The sequence below is a fragment of the Pipistrellus hanaki genome (genome assembly GCF_964339955.1).
Source record: "Pipistrellus hanaki genome assembly, chromosome: 1".
In the NCBI taxonomy this organism is placed as follows: Eukaryota; Metazoa; Chordata; class Mammalia; order Chiroptera; family Vespertilionidae; genus Pipistrellus; species Pipistrellus hanaki.
Window position 1 is genome coordinate 96,709,656 of NC_140503.1, and position 18,938 is coordinate 96,728,593.

At 38.4% G+C, this 18,938-nt stretch overlaps 1 protein-coding gene across 1 annotated transcript in view; it reads left to right on the forward strand.

Moving 5' to 3' along the window:
- The window catches only part of HMG20A (high mobility group 20A), a 92,515-nt gene that overhangs the window by 24,099 nt on the left and 49,478 nt on the right, over positions 1 to 18,938 (forward strand). Inside the window, exons 3-4 of the mRNA XM_084876895.1 lie at positions 16,750 to 16,897; positions 18,623 to 18,835. Coding sequence (XP_084733021.1) covers positions 16,750 to 16,897; positions 18,623 to 18,835 — 361 coding nt within the window. The remainder of the gene's footprint in view (positions 1 to 16,749; positions 16,898 to 18,622; positions 18,836 to 18,938) is intronic.

Consider the following 18,938-nt stretch of genomic DNA (forward strand, 5'->3'; position numbering starts at 1 on the left):
ATCAGGTTCTGAAGTTGGAGGAGGTCTAGATTCCAAAGAAAAACTTGACAATCATCAGTATATATGTAGCTAACATTTAAAGCCACGAGACTTGATGAGATCACTGAAGATATGAGCATTGTGTACATAGAAAAGGGAAAATGCCTGAGCTCTGGAATACTTCAGCATTTAGAAGTCTGGCAGAAGAGGAAGAGTCAGCAAAGACTAAGTGGGTAGCTAAAAGGGTATCAGAAAAAAAAACCCCACAGAGATCTGGCAAAGGGGAGGGTCCTGGAAATCACATAAAAATTGAAGAGACTTGATCAATCGGTCACATACTTCTGGAAGGTCAGGTCAGATGAGGACTGAGAAATGACATTGGATTTAAGTATGGAGATTATTGGTGACATTGAAAAGAGTTGTAAGCACTGTCTCCTTTTGGTTGGTTTTAGGAGAGAAATTGAAGGCAATAAGTATAAACAATTCTTTTCAATGAAGTCAATAATAAACAATTCTATAAAAGGAAAAGAGAAAAACAATGTAGGATGTGTGCGCGCGCGCGTGTGTGTGTGTGTGTGTGTGTGTGTGTGATGTTGTTGTTTTAAGATAAGAGTAATAATGCCACATTTGTGTGCTGGTTAGGCCAATCCAGTACATAGGAAAGAATTGGTGGTGCCAGAGAGAGCAGAATGCTGAAAACATGTTTTGAAGTTAGGCTAGCCAGTGTGAGATTGTGGGAACCCTATTCAGAGTACGCCACATGTTCAAGGCCAATTTGAATGTGGGGGCCCTATCTAGAGGACACCATATGTTTGAGGCCAAGGTCAATTTACCAGACACAGGTACAAAAGCAAGGATACAGCAATCTTACTACACTACACAGGTGTGCCCTACTATAACCCAAAGATTGATGTCACTGTTTGGCAAGAAGCCTCTTTTTGTCTACGATAGTATAAAAGTATGTTATTGACCAGCCAGTGAATGGCTGCTTGATATGGCTCCTGTGTTTGCTACTGTATTAGTAAGGGCTGCTACTTTGTCTGGCTATGTTGTAAGGACTGCTTTATGTGATGGTTCCTTGTTAGCTATGGCTACATAATCTACAATAAACTCTCTCTTATATGCCTACAACTACTCATATCTAATACCCGCTGTCCATAAAGGTCCAGTTCCTGGCAGGGAAGTACCTATATACCCCACAGGGATCTGGGACACAAACTAAAGAGCTGTTGGCTTTAGCTAAGAACATGGACAATTCATTCATAGACACAAAAGAGCCGTTTTTTCTCTTTTTTGTGTTTTTTTTTTTTTTTTTAGCCTTTAGCTCCTTATCTCCAAAGCAATTGATACCTTTTACTACTCCCTTCTACTTCATGTCTATTTCAGTCAGGGATTCATAAGATTCTTATTCTTTCTCAAATGTAGTTTTCATGACCATTTGCAACAATGTGGATGGACCCGGAGGGCATTATGCTAAGTGAAATAAGCCAGTCAGAGAAAGTTAAGTTATCACATGAACTCACTTATTTATGGAATAGAATGAACAACATAAAGAAATAAGAATGTGCAAGAGTTAATAACTTAAAAATTGAAGGCACACTTGAAATGAGAATGACACTAAGAGAAAAGCTGCCTATGATATTCCAAAATGATTGAAGTATTGGAAAACAAAGCTCAAGATTAAACTCTAGCTCTGTTGAAAGGGTCAGAAAAATATAAATTCTTTAATTTTTTAGAACAATGTGCATCTGCATTCATTCATTTCTAAGTCTACTGGTTTTTTTTTATTTTTATTTCCAAAATTTCACTAAAATTACTTCATAAAATTGCCAACAAATTTTAAGTCTTCAGATGTTGCAGATACTTTCTAGTCTACTATACATAACATCTGCAACTTTTTACTTGGTTAATAACCAGTTTTTTAAAATTTATTGTTTTTTTTGAATTTTTTGTTTTGTCTTATTTTTTCATTTTTGAACTTCTTTTAGTTGTGCCATTTTTTTTATATATATATAAAATATATATTTATATATATATACACATTTTTATATTTTATATATATATATATTATTGATTTTTTACGGAGAGGAAGGGAGAGAGATAGAGAACTAGAAAGATCGATGAGCGACATCGACCAGCTGCCTCCTGCACACTCCCTACCGGGGATGTGCCCGCAAGCAAGGTACATGTCCTTGACCAGAATCGAACCTGGGACCTTTCAGTCCGCAGGCCAATGCTCTATCCACTAAGCCAAACCAGTTTCGGCAGCTGTGCCATTTTCTTTCTTTTTCTTATTAATTCTTTATTGTTAAAGTATTACATATGTCTCCTTTTTCCCCCATTGACCTCTCCCAGCACACTTCTGCCCCGCAGCACAGGCCCTAACCCCCACTATTATCTGTGTCGACTGGTTATGATTATATGTATGCATACGAGCCCTTTGGTTGATCTCTTACCACCCCTTTTACCCTCCACTGCTTTCTTTCCCCCTGAGGTTTGGTGGTTTGTTCAATGCTTCTTTGTGGATCTACTTTTGTTCATCACTTTATGTTGTTCATTATATTCCACAAATGAGTGAGTTGATGTGATACTTATCTTTCTCCAACTGGCTTATTTCACTTAGCATAATGCTCTCCGGGTCCATCCATGTTGATGCAAATGGTAAGAGTTTTTTCTTTTTCACAGCAGCATAATATTCCATTGTGAGATGTACCACTGTTTTTTGGTGGTTTTTTTTTAATGTTACATGCAGTAAACATTAATATTTTAAGAAAAATGGTTTTAAATATAATGTTATATGCAATAAATATTAATATTTTAAGAAAAACAATTTTAAATATAATAATGTTACATGTGTTGTATCATAAATCAGCAAATGAGATACAAAGCGCCTTAATGAGCCAATTAATTCGGAGTCATTTATTGCCATGGCCCAGAGGGAAATGTCTTCCAAATCTCTGAGCATCCCATACAGGAAGTCTCCCATATTTATACTTTTTGAGCCTCTTTGTTTACAGATATTACAAAGGGCTCGGTGTGAGTTATTGTTACATACAGTTGTAACCTTGAATACATAATGAGTTTGTACTCGACATAAGAATATGGTAATTGTTATCAGTATTAGTCTATTTTAGTCTATTAAATTGGATGGCTAGCTTGCACTGTCAGACAGTTAAGTTTATCTTTTTGTATTATTTGAACTAAAAACAAAGTCATTTAAGAGAATGTCTTAAAGTGACAGAGTTTATAATGACAGAGTTTACAGGACTAGGTAGGGACTATCTAACAATAGCAGAGAATTTCAAACAGCAGTTTTTATACAAGATAAAGGTTACCATGCTTAACATGAAATAAACATTAATATTTCAAGAAAAGCAATTTTAAATATAATAGTGTTGGAGGAAATAACAATATTTCAAAAAAATTATTTTAAATGTAATAATTACATGCAATAAACATTAATATTTCAAAAATTATTTTAAATATTATATTACATGCAATAAACATTAATATTTCAAAAGAAAAAGATTTTTAATATAATACCAAAATTGTACTAACATAGTATAATATCACAAAAGTTATAGGAAATATTAAAAATCTACAAATAACAATATTACTGCTACTATATACAATATATTCTAAAATTTTCCCCCTCTGGCTCTATTTTTGTTCATCAGTTTATGTTGTTCATTATATTCCACAAATAAGTGAGATCATGTGTTATTTATCTTCACTTGACTGGCTTAGTTCGTTTAGCATAATGCTCTCCAGGTCCATCCATGTTATTGCAAATAGTAAGAGCTTCTTTTTTTACAGCAATGTAGTATTCTATTGTATAGATATACCACAGTTTTGTAATCCAATCATCTGCTGGTGAGCATTTAGGCTGTTCCCAAATCTTAGCTGTTCTAAATTGTGCTGCTATGAACATAGGGGTGCAATTTCTGATTGGTGTTGCTGATTTCTTGGGATATCGTCCTAGAAGTGGGATTACTGGGTCAAATGGGAGTTACATTTTTAATTTTTTGAGAAAATACTATACTGTATTCCACAGTGTTTGCACCAGTCTGCATTTCCACCAATGGTACAAGAGGGTTCCTTTTTCTCTGCATCCTTGCTAGCACTTAACATTTGATGATTTGTTGAACGTAGCCATTCTGACAAGTGTGAGATGGCACCTCATTATTATTTTGATTTGCATCCCTTAGATATGTTTTCATATGTCTCTTGGCCTTCTATTGGATTGTTTATCCTTTTATTGAGTTATATGAGTTCCCTGTAAATGTTGGAGATCACTAGTAACTCCTTATGGGAGATAACATTGGCAAATATGTTCTTCCTGTAGTCAGCTTTCTTGTAGTTTGTGGATGGTTTCTTTTGCTGTGCAGAAGCTTTGTATTTTGATCTAGTCCTATTTGTTTATTTTCTCCTTAGTTTCTATTGCCCTAGGATATATCAGTAAACATATTGCTATGAGATATGTCTGATATTTTGCTATCTATGGATTCTTTTAAGATTTTTATGGTTTCTCGTCTTATGTTTAAGTCTTCATCTATTTTGAGTATATTTTTGTGTGTGGTATAAGTTGGTGTTCTAGTTTCTTTTTTTTTTTTTTTTTTTTTGCATGTATCTGTCCAATTTTCCAGCACCATTTATTTAGGAGACTTTCTTGATTCCACTGTAAGCTCTTGACCCCTTTGTCAAATATAAATTGAGCATAATGACTTGAGTTAATTTTGGGTTCTCTGTTTTGTTCCATTTGTCTGTATGTCTGTTCCTGTACCAGTGCCAGGCAGTTTGAAAATAATGGCTTTGTAATTTAAATTGATATCTGGTATTGCTATACCTCCAACTTTGTTCTTTTTTCTCAAGATTGCTGCAGCTATTCAGGATCTTTTTTTATTCCATACTAGAAGCCCAGTACATGAAATTTTAGCACTGGGAAGGGGTCCCCCAGTGTGACCTGCACCCTCTCACAGTCCCGGACCCCACAGGGGATGTCCCACAGGAAGCGGGCCTAAACTGACAGTCGGACATCCCTCTTGCAGTCCTGGAGCCCTTGCTCCTTACCACTCAAATCTCTGCTCCTTAGCACTTCCACTGCTTCCACTGCCACTGCACTCACCAGCCATAAGCCCAGCTTCTGGCTGAGCTGTTGCTCCCACTTTGGGAGCACACTGACTACCAGGGGGCAGCTTCTACTTTGAGCGTCTGCCCCCTGGTGATCAGTGTGCATCATAAGGACCCATAGGTCTGGTCATTCCTTCATAAGCTTCACTTAGGCCTTTTTGTTTTTTTGTTTAAAGTATTACAAATAGTAGTACATATGTCTCCTTTCCCCCCCATTGACCTTCCCCCAGCCTCCTCTAAGCCCAGTGTCTTGCGTCCATTGGTTATTCTGATATGCATGCATACAAGTCCTTTGGTTGATATATTAATCCCCTCTCCCCTTTCCCAGCCTTCCCACTGTAATTTGACAGGCTGTTCAATACTTCTCTGCCTCTGTATCTATCTTTTTGTTCATCGGGTTATAATGTTCTTTACTATCCATAAATGAGTGAGGTCATGTGGTATTTTTCTTTCACTGACTGGCTTGTTTCACTGCTATCCAGTTCCATCAATGCAGCTGCAAATCGTAAGAATTTCTTTTTTTTTTAGTAGCATAGTATTTCATTGTGTAAATGTACCACAGTTTTCTAATCCTCTCATCTGCTGATGTGCATTTAGGCTATTTCCAAATCTTAGCAATTGCAAATTGTGCTGCTATGAAAATGGGGGTGCATATATCCTTTCTGATTGGTGTTCTTGTTTTCTTAGGATATATTCCTAGAAATGGTATTACTGGGCCGTTCCATTTTTAAATTTTTGAGGAAACACCATATTGTTTTCCACAATGGCTGTATCAGTTTGCATTCCCAACAGTGAAGAAGGGTTCCTTTTTCTCCCCATCCTCTCCAGCACTGTCCTTTGTTAATTTGTTAATGATAGCCATTCTGACAGGGGTGAGGTGGTACCTCATTGTTATTTTGATTCGCATCTCTGGGCATATTAGTGATTTTGAGCATGTTTTCATATGACTCTTGGATTTCCAAATGTCTTCTTTCAAAAAGTATCTATTTAGGTCCTTTGCCCATTTTTTTATTTGATTGTTTATCTTCCTTTTATTAAGTTGTATGAGTTCGCTATAAATGTTGGGGATTATACTGCTGTTTGAAGATAACATTGGCAAATATGAGTCCCACGCAGTGGACTTTCTTGTTGTTTTGTTAATAGTTTATTTTGCTTGCAGAAGCTTTTTATTTTGCTGTAGTCCCATTTGTTTATTTTCTCCATAGTCTTCCTTGCCTATGACATATGTCTGCAATTTTGCTGCCTATGGAGTCTTGTAGGATTTTTATGGTTTCCTGTTTATATTCAAGTCCTTTAGCCATTTTGAGTTTGCTTTTGTATATGGTATAAGTTGGTTATCTAGTTTCATTTTTGTTTGCATGTATCTGACCAAAAAATTTCCCACCACCATTTATTAAAGAGACTATTTTGACTACATTGTATGCTCTTGCCTTCTTTGTCAAATATTAATTGAGTTTAATGGCTTCTGGGTTCTCTATTCTGTTCCATTGGTCTATATGTCTGTTCTTGTGCCAGTACCAAGCAGTTTTGAGAACCATGGCTTGGTAATATAGCTTGATGTCTGGTGTTGTGATCCCTCCAACTTTGTTCTTCTTTCTCAGGCTAGCTATGGCTATTTGGGTTCTTTTTTAATTCCAGATGAATTTTTGGAGGGTTTGTTCTAGATCTTTGAAATGTCGTTGGTATTTTAATAGGTATTGCATTGAATCTATTGATTGCTTTAGGTCGTGTGGACATTTTAATGATGTTGATTCTACCAATGCATTAACATCGTATGTTCTTTTGTTTATTTGTCTTCCTCTCTCTCTTTTTTCAATATCCTGCAGTTTCTGAGTACAGATCTTTAAACTCCTTAGTTAAGTTTATTCGTAGGTATCTTAAATTTTTTGGTGCAATGATAAATGGAATTTTTTTTTTTTTTAAGTTTCTCTTTCTGTGAGTTCATTATTGGTGTATAAAAAGGCCATATGTTTCTGGGTGTTAATTTTGTATCCTGCTACATTGCTGAATTCATTTATTAGGTCTAGTAGTTTTTTTGATGGAGTCTTTGGGGTTTTCTATGTACAATCTCATATTATCTGTGATTAAGTTTTACCTCTTCTATTCCAATTTGGATGCCTTTTATTTCTTCTTCTTTTTGGATCGCTGTGCCTATTACTTCTAGTACTATGTTGAACAGGAGTGATTAAAGTGAGCATCCTTATCTTGTTCCTGTTCTTTTTTTTATTATTACTGATTTTTCACAGAGAGGAAGAGAGAGGGATAGAGAGTTAGAAACATCGATGAGAGAATCATCGATCAGCTGCCTCTTGCACACCCCCTACTGGGGATGTGCCAGCAACCAAGGTACATGCCCTTGCCCGGAATCGAACCCGGGACCTTTCAGTCCACAGGCCGACGCTCTATCCACTGAGCCAAACCGGTCCCGGCTTGTTCCTGTTCTTAGGGGAAATGGGTTTAGTTGTTTCCCATTGAGTATGATGTTGGCTGTAGGTTTCTCATAGAGGGCTTTTATTATGTTGAGGTATGATCCCTCTATTCCCATTTTGCTGAGTTTTTATCAAGAAAGAGTGTTGGATTTTGTCAAATGCTTTTTCTGCGTCATTTGATATGATTATGTGATTTTTTTGTCTCTCAGTTTGTTTATGTGATGTATCACATTTATTGATTTGCAAATATAGTACCATCGTTGCATCCCTGGAATAAATCCCACTTGGTTATGATGTATGATCTTTCTAATATATTGTTGAATCTGATGTGCTAGAATTTTGTTGAGGATTTTAACATCTAAGTTTATCAAGGATATTGGCCTGTAGTTCTCTTTTTTTGTGAGTTGTCTTTATCTAGTTTTGAGATTAGGGTAATGCTGGCTTCATAGAAAGAACTTGGAATTCTGCCTTTCTCTTGAATTTTTTGGAATAGTCTTAGGAAAATAGGTTTTAGTTCCTCTTTGACTGCTTGGTAAAACTGCCCTGTAAAACCATTCTGACCAGATCTGTTGTTTGCTGGAAGATTTTTGATTGCTGTTTCAATTTCTGTGGTAGTTATTGGCCTATTCTTGTTTTTGTGTGTGTGTTTTGATGTTGTTGTTGTTGTTTGTTCTTTTTATTCTTAGTTGAGTTTTGGAAACTTGTATTTTTCTAAGAATATGTCCATTTCATCTTGGTTGTCCATTTTGTTGGAATAGAGTTGTTTATACTATCTTATATAATAAAGAGGTAATATGCAAATTGACCACCACTCCAACACACAAGATGACCAAGATGGCTGCCCCATATGAACAAAGATGGCTGGCATGGGAAGGCAGTTGTGGGCGATCAGGTTAACAAGGGAGGGCATTTGGGGGGGGTGGAGGGGAACCAGCCTTGCAGGGGAGGGCAGTTGGGGGGTATTAGGCCTATAGGGTACTGCAACTGAGGGGACCAGGCCTGCAGGGGAGGGCAGTTGAGGGGCACCCCATCATGCAGGGGAGGATAGGTGAGGGCAACCATGCTCTCAAGGGAGGGCAGTTAGTGGTGACCAAGACAGCAGGGAAGAGCAGTTGTGGGCGACCAGGCCTGTAGGGGATGACAATTAGGGGTGACCAGGAAGGCAGGGGAGGGCAGTTAGTTGCAATTGGGCTGGCAGGGGAGTATTTAGGCATCGATCAGGCTGACAAGGAAGTGGTTAGGGGTGATCAGACTGGCAGGCAGAAGCGGTTAGGGGCAATCAGTCAGGCAAGCAGACAAATGGTTGGGAGCCAGAAGTCCTGGATTATAAGAGGGATCCCAGATTAAAGAGGGTGCAGGCTCAGCTGAGGGACACACACCCACTATGCACAAATTTCGTGCACCAGGCCTGTAGTTTTTTCATAATCCTTTATATTTCTGTGGGATTATTGTTATTTCACCTCTTTCATTTCTGATTTTGTTTATTTGGGAACTCTTTCTTTGCTTCTTGGTGAGCCTGGTTAGAAATTCATCTATCTTGTTTATACTTTCAAAGAACCAGTTCTTGGTTTTGTTGATCTTTTGTATTTATTTATTTTTTTTTTTTGTCTGTGTCATTTATCTCCATTCTGATCATTATTATTTTCTTCCTTCTGCTTACACTGGGCTTTTCTTATTGCTCTCTTTCTAACCCTTTGAGTTGTAGGGTTAGATAATTTATTACCATTATTTCTTGTTTTTTGAGGTAGGCCTGTAGAGCTATGAACTTCCTTCTCAAGACTGCTTTCACTGTATCCCATAGATTTTGGATTGTTGTGTTTTTATTGTCATTTGTTGCCATGATGCTTTTTATTTCTTCTTTGATCTCTCTGGTAACCCAGTCATTGTTTAATAGTATGCTAGTTAGAGTCCATGTGTTTGATTTTTAAAATTGTTTGTATTATAGTTGATTTCTAGTATTATGCCATTGTGATCTGAGAAGATGCTTGATATGTTTTCTATCTCCTTGAATTTGAAGAGACTTTGTCTGAGTCCCAACATTTGGTCTATCTTTGAAAACGACCCATGTGCATTTGAGAAGAATGCATATTCTGTGGCTTTGGAGCGAAACGTTCTGAAGATGTCAATTAATTCCATCTTATTTAATGAGTCATTTAGGATTGATGTTTCTTTGTTGATATTTTCTTTAGAGGATTTGTCTAATGGTGATAGTAGGGTATTAAAGTCTCCTACTATGATTGTATTGCTGGTAATCTCTACCTTAATATCCTCCAGGAGGTTTTTTTCTTGTTTGTTTGTTTGTTTGTTTGTTTTTAATGTATTTGGGTGTTCCTGTATTGAGTGCGTATATGTTTACCAGAGTTATATCTTCCTGTTGGATTGCCCCCTTTAGTATTACGAAGTGGCCTTCCTTACCTCTTGTTATGTCCTTCACTTTGTGATCTAATTTGTCAGATATAAGTATTGCTACTCCAACTTTTTTTTCACTTCCATTCACCTGAAATACCTTTTTACATCCCTTCACCATCAGTCTGTGTGAGTCCTGTTTTCTGAGGTGGGTTTCCTGTAGACAGCATATATGGGTCATGTTTTCTTATCCATTCAGCTACCCTATGACTTTTGCTTGGGGTATTTAATCCATTTACATTAAAAGTTATTATTGATAGGTACTTGTTTGTCACCATTTTTATTTTTTATGCCTGTGTTCCTTCTTTGCTTCCTATTTCTTCTTTTTATAGCAGATCCTTTAGCATTTCTTGCATTCCTGGTTTGTTGGTGATAAACTCCCTTAGTCCTTTTTTGTCTGTGAAGCTCCTGATTTCCCCCTCAATTTTGATTGGTAGCCTTCCCGGCTACAGTATTCTTGGATTCAGACCATTCCTTTCCACGACTTTGTATATTTCATTCCATTCCCTTCTTGCCTGATGTTTTTCTGTTCAGAAATAAGTCCTTAGCATGATGGGGGATCCTTTGTAGGTAACGTTCTGTCTCTCTCTGGCTGCTTTTAAGATTCTCACTATGTCGTTGGTATTTGCTAATCTATGCATATTAAGAGGTAATGTGCCAGTTGTCATTATGGTGTCTCTGTAACAACCAATTTACATATTAATGTACATGCTATGTGGGCCGGTGGCTGGAGCCAAGTTCCCAGGGGTCTGAAGAGAGCATCTGACAGGAGCCTGGACTGCAAAGAAGGAAGAGGAATCAGGCACAGGTAGCTTTTCCATTCCCCCTGCACAGACACCCTACCCCAGCCCCTGCACCCTGGGGGGACGGGGAGGTTGACCAGACTGGGAAAAGATTCAGCCTCAGGGGTAGCTGCAACCCACACCTCCGACTCCAAATCAGTTCCCCCACCACCCTCGCCAGGGGTGCTCACAACAATAGCATGCGGGCGACCACCCATCAGTGCCCCCGAGGCTCCTGGGGCCTGCAGCCTGGCACTGCCAGGCCCCTTCCGCTGGGGCAGGACATACCACTCCTTCCTACAACTCCAGACGTGGGTAGAGGCAGGCCTGAGGATCCCCTAGTGTCAGACCCTTCCCCTCTGATAGCAGCTGCTCTGTCTTTGCAGTGGAAGTGCACTGAGCCTCCCTGGGGTGTGGCTAAACCCACCCTCCTAGCCTGCCTGGCTCTGCCCTGGCTCGGCCTCCACCCAGTTCAGGAAATTGGATCCCTGTCCTGAGCAGGTACAGCTACAAAACAGCCATGTATAATTTAAAGAATGGCGCCAAGTAGGAAGGTTTGACATTTCCTCCCCTTTCGGCCTCGCCATCCCCCTAGTATCCTCCTAACTCCCTGCTCCCAACCAGTACCTCTAGGGATGACCACCGCTACAGGGCTGCTGGCCAGAGCCCACCCTCTAAGGCCTGCAGAATCCTCTGCAAAGCTTCCATAGCTACATTCCCAGGAAACAATCATGCTCTCCTTTATTAATCAGCAGATGCTACCTATGAGGGTACCCATTGGCTTAAAAATAACAATCCCTTCCCATTTAAACATCACTTACTTGATGAAACATATTTTATTAGCTGAGAATCTCCTCATGACAACCCAAAAAGGTAGACAAAAGAGAGATTATAATTCCCATGTTATATATGTATATATTCAGAAATGAAGCTCAGAGAGGAAAACTATCAATCCCAGTGTTTCCCCAGGTGTAGCACATGCCTGACAGGGGCGGCAATTTGATTTAAGTGGGGGGCAAATCAAGAATGAGTTAACAGTGAATTTAAGAAATTTGCATTTCTTATGGTTCTAGGGGGCCACATCTACAACATATCCTGTATAATAAAGGGCTAATATAGAAATGACTGAATGGTGGAATGACTGGTCACCATGATGCACTCAGACTACCAGGGTACAGACAACGCAGGAGCTGCCCTCTGGTGGTCAGTGTGCTCCCACAGGGGGAGTGCTGGTCAACCAGGAGACGGGCTTACCTCTGGCGTGCACAGTGGTAATGGTGGGAGCCTCTCACAACTTCGTGGCAGTGCTAAGAATGTCCGACAGATGGCTTAGGTTCACTAAGCTGTCTGTCAGACATCCTCCCAGGGCTCCCAGACTGCTAGAGAGTGCAGGCCAGGCTAAGGGACCCCACTCTAGGACATAGATTTTTGCACCGGGCCTCTAGTTTAATTATAATGTGCCTTGAGGAACCAAGATGGCAGCATAGGAAAACACCTAAACATCTAAAGTTGGAATAGAGTTGTTTATACGTACTATCTTATATAATAAAGAGGTAATATGCAAATTGACCACCACTGCTGCCTTGCACAACAATTTCAAAACTACAACTAAAAGACAAGACAGACATCATCCAGAATCACAGGAAGACTGGCTGAGTGGAAATTCTACAACTAGAAGGAAAGAGAAAAACACACTGAGACTGAGAGGCGCTGTAGGAAGCAGAGGTACTAAGACGTGCGTGCGGAGAGGACTGGCAACTGAGTGTGCGGCTGGCTTTCTCAAGCGGGAGGGAGACAAAAGCTCCCGACTGCACTGAACTCCAGTTCCGGGCAAGACACTGGGGACCCACACTCATTCGGGGAGAAACTGGCCTGTCTGGCAGCAGGCAGAACTCGAGGTAGGCTTTCTCTCAGAGGTGCTTGCAGTGATTACCACAGGACACTGAGACACAGAGGTCTATTAGGGCAGGGCTGACAGGAAACCAATACTGTCTGCTTCTCCCTGAGACTCTGCCCCATCCTAAGTGAGCACAAATGTTTTGCAAATCTTGTCTCATAAGGGTGTCTCCAGCATTGTTCTCCTGACGTAGACACAGCTGATCCTCACAGCCAGTTGGCCTGGAGGTTAATTTCTCCCTGTGATACCAACAACAATCAAGGCTTAACTACCACAAGACTGTGCACACAGCCCACAAAGGTGTGCACCAAGAGTGTCCACCTCTGCTAACTGGGGAGGCTGAACTGAGCCATATCGGACACCTAGCACACAAAGCCAATCTATCAACGCAGGGAAGTAGCCAAAATGTGGAGACAAAGAAACCATCACAATTGAAAGAAGTGGAGGAAAGGAAACAACTGGATATAGAGTTCAAAACCACAGTTATAAGGTTTTTCAAGAATTTTCTAGAAAAGGCCGATAAATTTAGCAAGACCCTCGAAGATATGAAAAAGGACCAACTAGAAATTAATCATACACTGACTGAAATAAAAAATGTTACCGAAACCAGTGTGGCTCAGTGGATAGAGCATCAGCCTGTGGACTGAAAGGTCCCTGGTTCGATTCAGGTCAGGAGCATGTGCTTTGGTTGCGGGCACATCCCCCATTGGGGTATGTGCAAGAGGCAGCTGATCAATGTTTCTAACTATCTCTCTCCCTTCCTCTCTGTAAAAAAATCAATAAAATATATTTAAAAATATTATACAGAGATCTAACAGCAGACTAGAGGATTGCAAGAGTCAAGTCAAAGAAGCAAAAACACTTAGCTGGAAAAGAAAAAAGAATCCAAAACTATGAAGATAAAGGGAAGAGCCTCTGGGACAACTTCAAGAGTACCAACATCAGAATTATGGGGGTGCCAGAAGAAGAGAGAGCAGGATACTGAAAATCTTTTTGGAGAAATAATGACCAAAAGCTTCCCCCACCTGGTGAAAGAAATAGATTTACAAGTCCAAGAAGTGCAGAGTACACCAAACAAAAGGATTCCAAAGAGAACCACACAAAGACACATCATAATTAAAATGTCAAGAGCAAAAGACAAAGAGAGAATATTAAAAGTAGTAAGAGAAAAACAGTTAATTACCTACGAGGGAGCCACCCATATGACTGTCGGCTGATTTGTCAACAGAAACTATGTAAGCCAGATGGAAATGGCAAGAAATATTCAAAGTGATGAATAGCAAGAAACTACAACTAAGATTACTCTATGTAGCAAAGCTATCATTCAGAATTGAAGGTCAGATAAAGAGCTTCACAGATAAGAAAAAGCTAAAATAAGGTAGTTCATCACTGCCAAACCAGTATTATTATATATAATATGCTGAAAGGTATTCTTTAAGAAGAGGAAGAAGCAGAAACCGGTTTGGCTCAGTGGTAGAGTGTTGGTCTGCGGACTGAAAGGTCCCAGGTTCGATTCAGGTCGGGGGCATGTGCGTTGGTTGCGGGCGCATCCCCAGTGGGGGGTTTGCAAGAGGCAGCTGGTTGAAGTTTCTCTCTCATCGACGTTTCTAGCTCTCTCTCTCCCTTCCTCTCTGTAAAAAATCAATAAAATATATTTTTTTTAAAAAGGTGAAGAAGAAGAAAATGGTAAAGATAAAAATTATGAACAACAAATACATACCTATCAACAAGTGAATTTAAAAATCAAGTGAATAAAAAATCTGATGAACAGAATAAACTGGTGACTATAATATAATAGAATCAGGGGCAAAGAAAGGGAATGGATTAACAGTTCTCAGGGGGAAAGTGGTGTTGGGGGTACAGGAAGAGACTGGACAAAAATCGTACACCTATGGATGAGGACTGCAGGGGTGGAGGGAAGGTGGGTAAGGGCAAAGGGTAGGGTGGGAACCTGGTGGAGGGGAACTATGGGGGATAAAAGAGGAACAATTTTAATAATCCTAATAATAAATATTTATTAAGTAAAAAAAATATATATATAATGTGCCTTGGAGTCGGGTTTTTTGGGGGGTTCAGTTTGTTTGAGACTCTGTGAGCTTCTTGGACTTTTGTGAGTTTTTTCTTCCTTAAACCAGGGAAGTTTTTTCTCATTTTTTTAAAACAGGTTTTTCATTCCTTTCTCAGTTTCCTCTCCTTCTGACTTCCTATTATGTGGATGTTGTTTAGTTTTGTGTTTTCCCAAAGTTCCCTTAGGTCTCCTCTTGTTCTTTAAGCTTTTTTTTTTTTTTTTAGATGCTGCTCTGCTTAGGTATTTTTTCCTATCTTGTCTTCTAGCTTACTGAAATGATCCTCAGCTTCTTCTAGTCTACTCTTAATGCTTTCTATTGAATTCTTTATTGCAGTGATGTCATTTTTCCTTTCTTCTTGGTTCTTCTTCATTTTCTCTTGGTTCTTACACTTATTGTTGAATTTGTCTTCCAAACTTTTCAATGAGCTATGACCATTTCTCTGAATACTTTCTCTGTCATAGTGCTTGCCTCCATTTTATTTACTTCCTTTCTGCTAATGCCTCCTTTTCTTTTGTATGCAGGCTCTTTCTTTGTCTCCCCATAATTTCTCCTCTTCGGGTGTCTGGTTATATATCTCTTTCACTCCTGCATTGACTTAAAGGCACAAAATACAACAGAACAAGGCACAACGCACAAGACATTGAACACAAATTAGTATTCACAATATTAATAACCCCAAATAAATGTGACCACCAGAGAAAAGTGAATTTGGGATTAAAAAAAAAAAAAAGTGCAAAAATGATATTGAGAAAAGGAAAAACAGTAAGAGGGAAAAGAGTATAAAAAATAAGGGGGGAAAACTGTTTATATGGGGACAAAACTCCAATAGAACAACAACTAATCCAGAAAAAATGCAACTAACACACAGATATGAATGCAAACTAGAAACAACAACTAATAACAAATGAGGATAGGAAAAACAGAAGCAAAACAAAAAGGAGAAACAATCACACAAACAAAACAATCTAATCAATAAACTAACAACAACAATAGGACAGAGAAAGAAGGACAAAATTAAACAAAAAACAAGAAAAAAAATGGAAGAGTGAAAAAAATTGAATAGAGAAGAGAGAAGAGTGTATGAGCAGGGGATCAGAAATTAGATATGTAAGTAGGATGAATTTTTAATGGGGTAAAAAGAATGAATATGGAAAATCTAAAGCAGGAATAGGTTAAGAGAAACAGGACAACAAAAGGGGGAAAATGAGGAAGAGAGTGTTGGCTGAAAGGTAATGTTGAGATAGAGTAAAATGATGCTAAAGGAAAAATGAAAATCAAATGTAGAACACTAATCCCAAAATAAAATAAAATAAATAAAAAGAAAATAAATTGAAATTTTAAAAAAGGTAAAATAGTAGTAATAATAATAATGATTAAAAATAAAAATATACTCTTAAGACCCAGCCATCATTTGTATCTTCTTATAAGATCTGGTTTGCTGATTCATCTGGAACAAATAGTGGGAATAGAAAAGAATTATATCTGCCTGATTCATTATCATTTATACCTGAGCTTACTGAACTTGATATTATTTTTAAATTGTCTGGTTGTCAATAAATACTTTAAGAAGAAATAGCCTATGGAAAATACCATAGAATATATTTTATGCCCTTCGAGAACTCTCTCTCTTATTCTGTGGACAAACTTCTTCTATATTTCTTATTCCTATTATCCTTTTCCATTAATAGTATTTTCCCTTTTTATTGGATATACATGAAAGATAGCATATAAAAGTCAGGCTCTGTTGCATGTTCCGAACTAAATTATAAGGCATATATGTTGAGGGGAGAGGTAATATTTTTGGGGAAAATTATAGCTGTTTTTAGTAGACGTCTTCATGGAACTGGCGTGGTTCTATCAAGCACTGAAACCATTTTTTAAATACTCTATAACTGCTATAAATACTATTTACATTTATACAGAATGAGGTGGAGGGAATTAATTCAAGGACTGACCTATGCTGTTGCTGGCAGGGATATTTGTCTTGAACCTTGATAAATACGAGTGTTCGATGCTGTTGATACTGAACTGTTATACTTCTTTCTGTTATTTTTCAGGCTAAGTCACCCAGATATTCCATATAGTACTGGAGTCACATCATCTACCAACAATCCAGAATTTGTAGAGGGTCTCTCCCAAGATCAATTGCTTCAGAACGAGCCTTCAAACACAACAGAAGGCACTGAACAGAGGCATGAAGATGAGGTAAGCTGAAGTATGTCCTGCTACTGGTCTCTGAAGCTTCTAAAGAAGCATGCAGTAGGTTTTCATCATCTGGCTTTCTTACATTATGCAGAATTTTCTGTTTTATATTTCTTGTTTTACATAGACTCATATTAATGGTTTTAATGACATAAAAACAGTTAGATTCTTTTTTCCCCTAAGAAATTTATACCTACATCATATTAAATTTTCAACAAATGCTTGTTAAATGATTGGTTATGTTATTTAATTAAACAAGTAATGAATGAGAAGCCCACATGCCATGTCCAAGACCACACACTGCTCCCCAAGCCCTGCAGCATGGAGTCATATGTGTCTAAAGGATTCATACCACTTACCAATCATTCTGCCTTTCTTAGGGAACATCTTTTATTTTCACAGAGGTGGCACATGGGCCTACATAGCCATGCCCTTATTGAACTCTCAATGTTACTTGCAAATGATTGATTACATAGTCTATGTTTTAAGGCACTCTTTTTAGCCATAAAAGAGTACCACCATTAATCTTTATTGTTTTTCTCATTTTTAAAAGAGCTGACTTTTTTGTGTTGGCATACTTAAAGGTTTTGATGAATGCTTAAAACTTCTCAAACATCTTAAACTACTTAGTATCTTTAATGTTACTAGATTTAAAAAAAAAACAAAACTGATACCAATTATACCATTTGCCAGGTATTGAGTTATTGTACAATCTTATAAGTATTTGAAGGAATATAATAATATAATTAATATTGAGATGTTTTTGTTCTATTATGTTTATATGCTATCTACTATGGGAAATAAGCTGATCTTTGAGTGGTATCAATGACAAGCACCCTTCATGAATTATGCTCTTATTGATCTTTTTTTTAGAGAAAGAGGAAGGGAGAGGGAGAGAGAAACATTAATCGGTTGCCTCTCACACAGGCCAACTGGGGATCAACTCAAACCCTGGGTATGAACCCTGACCGGAATCAATCAAACCATAGGGACCTTTTGGTGCACAGGATAATGTTCAACTGACTGATCCACACTGAACTTCATGAATAATATTTTATTCCTCTGCTAAAGCTTGTCTCTTTGTTTGCCCACTGCATGTTACATATCGTTCTGATCTACTGTGACAATGTCTGCTTCTCTGGCACAGTGCTGTTTATATGCTGCATTTATCATTTAGACCACATGTGTCAAACACAAGGCCCGCGGGCCAAATCCAGCCCGCCAGGCCTTGCAATGTGGCCCGCACCACGCTGTCATCACTGCACTCCGCTGTCAGTTTATGACATTGTCAGTTTATGACTGTTCAGTAAACCATTCGGCCCGCGATTTAGGCTGGATTTTAGATTTTGGCCCCTTCTCTGATTGAGTTCGACACCTCTAATTTAGACTATTCCCCTGTTGGGAGTCAGAACTTGTTAAGTGCACATAAAAGTCAAACTTTGAGTGATCATGACACCCCTTATTCTCATCTCTTAAGATTAGCACTATAATATGCCCTTTAGTGCAACAGTTAGTAGTGTGATACATAAATGGGTCTACAAGTGATCCACCTGGAGTCCCTTCTTGAAAACTGCATTGAAGTTATCTGTACCGATGACAGATACAAAGAGCTTTGAATATTAGGGTCTTAATGGCCAGAAAATGCAACTCTTTGGTTGTTGTGTTATTTGGAGACATTTTGTTGTTTTTGTAATTTGGTTTTGGATTTTATTTTATCTTATGTTGTAGCAAAGAAGTAAACGAGGAGGATGGTCCAAAGGAAGAAAGAGGAAGAAACCTCTTCGAGACAGCAATGCACCCAAATCCCCCCTTACAGGATATGTTCGGTTCATGAATGAACGGCGAGAACAGCTTCGAGCAAAGAGACCAGAAGTCCCATTTCCAGAAATCACAAGAATGTTAGGCAATGAATGGAGTAAACTGCCTCCTGAGGAAAAACAGGTAATTTTTTCCTATTCCTGATCTTTAGCTTAATTTTGATTATATCTCAAAAATAATCTCTATCAGAAAAACAAAGAAGATGGACAGCTGATTTTTCAATTTT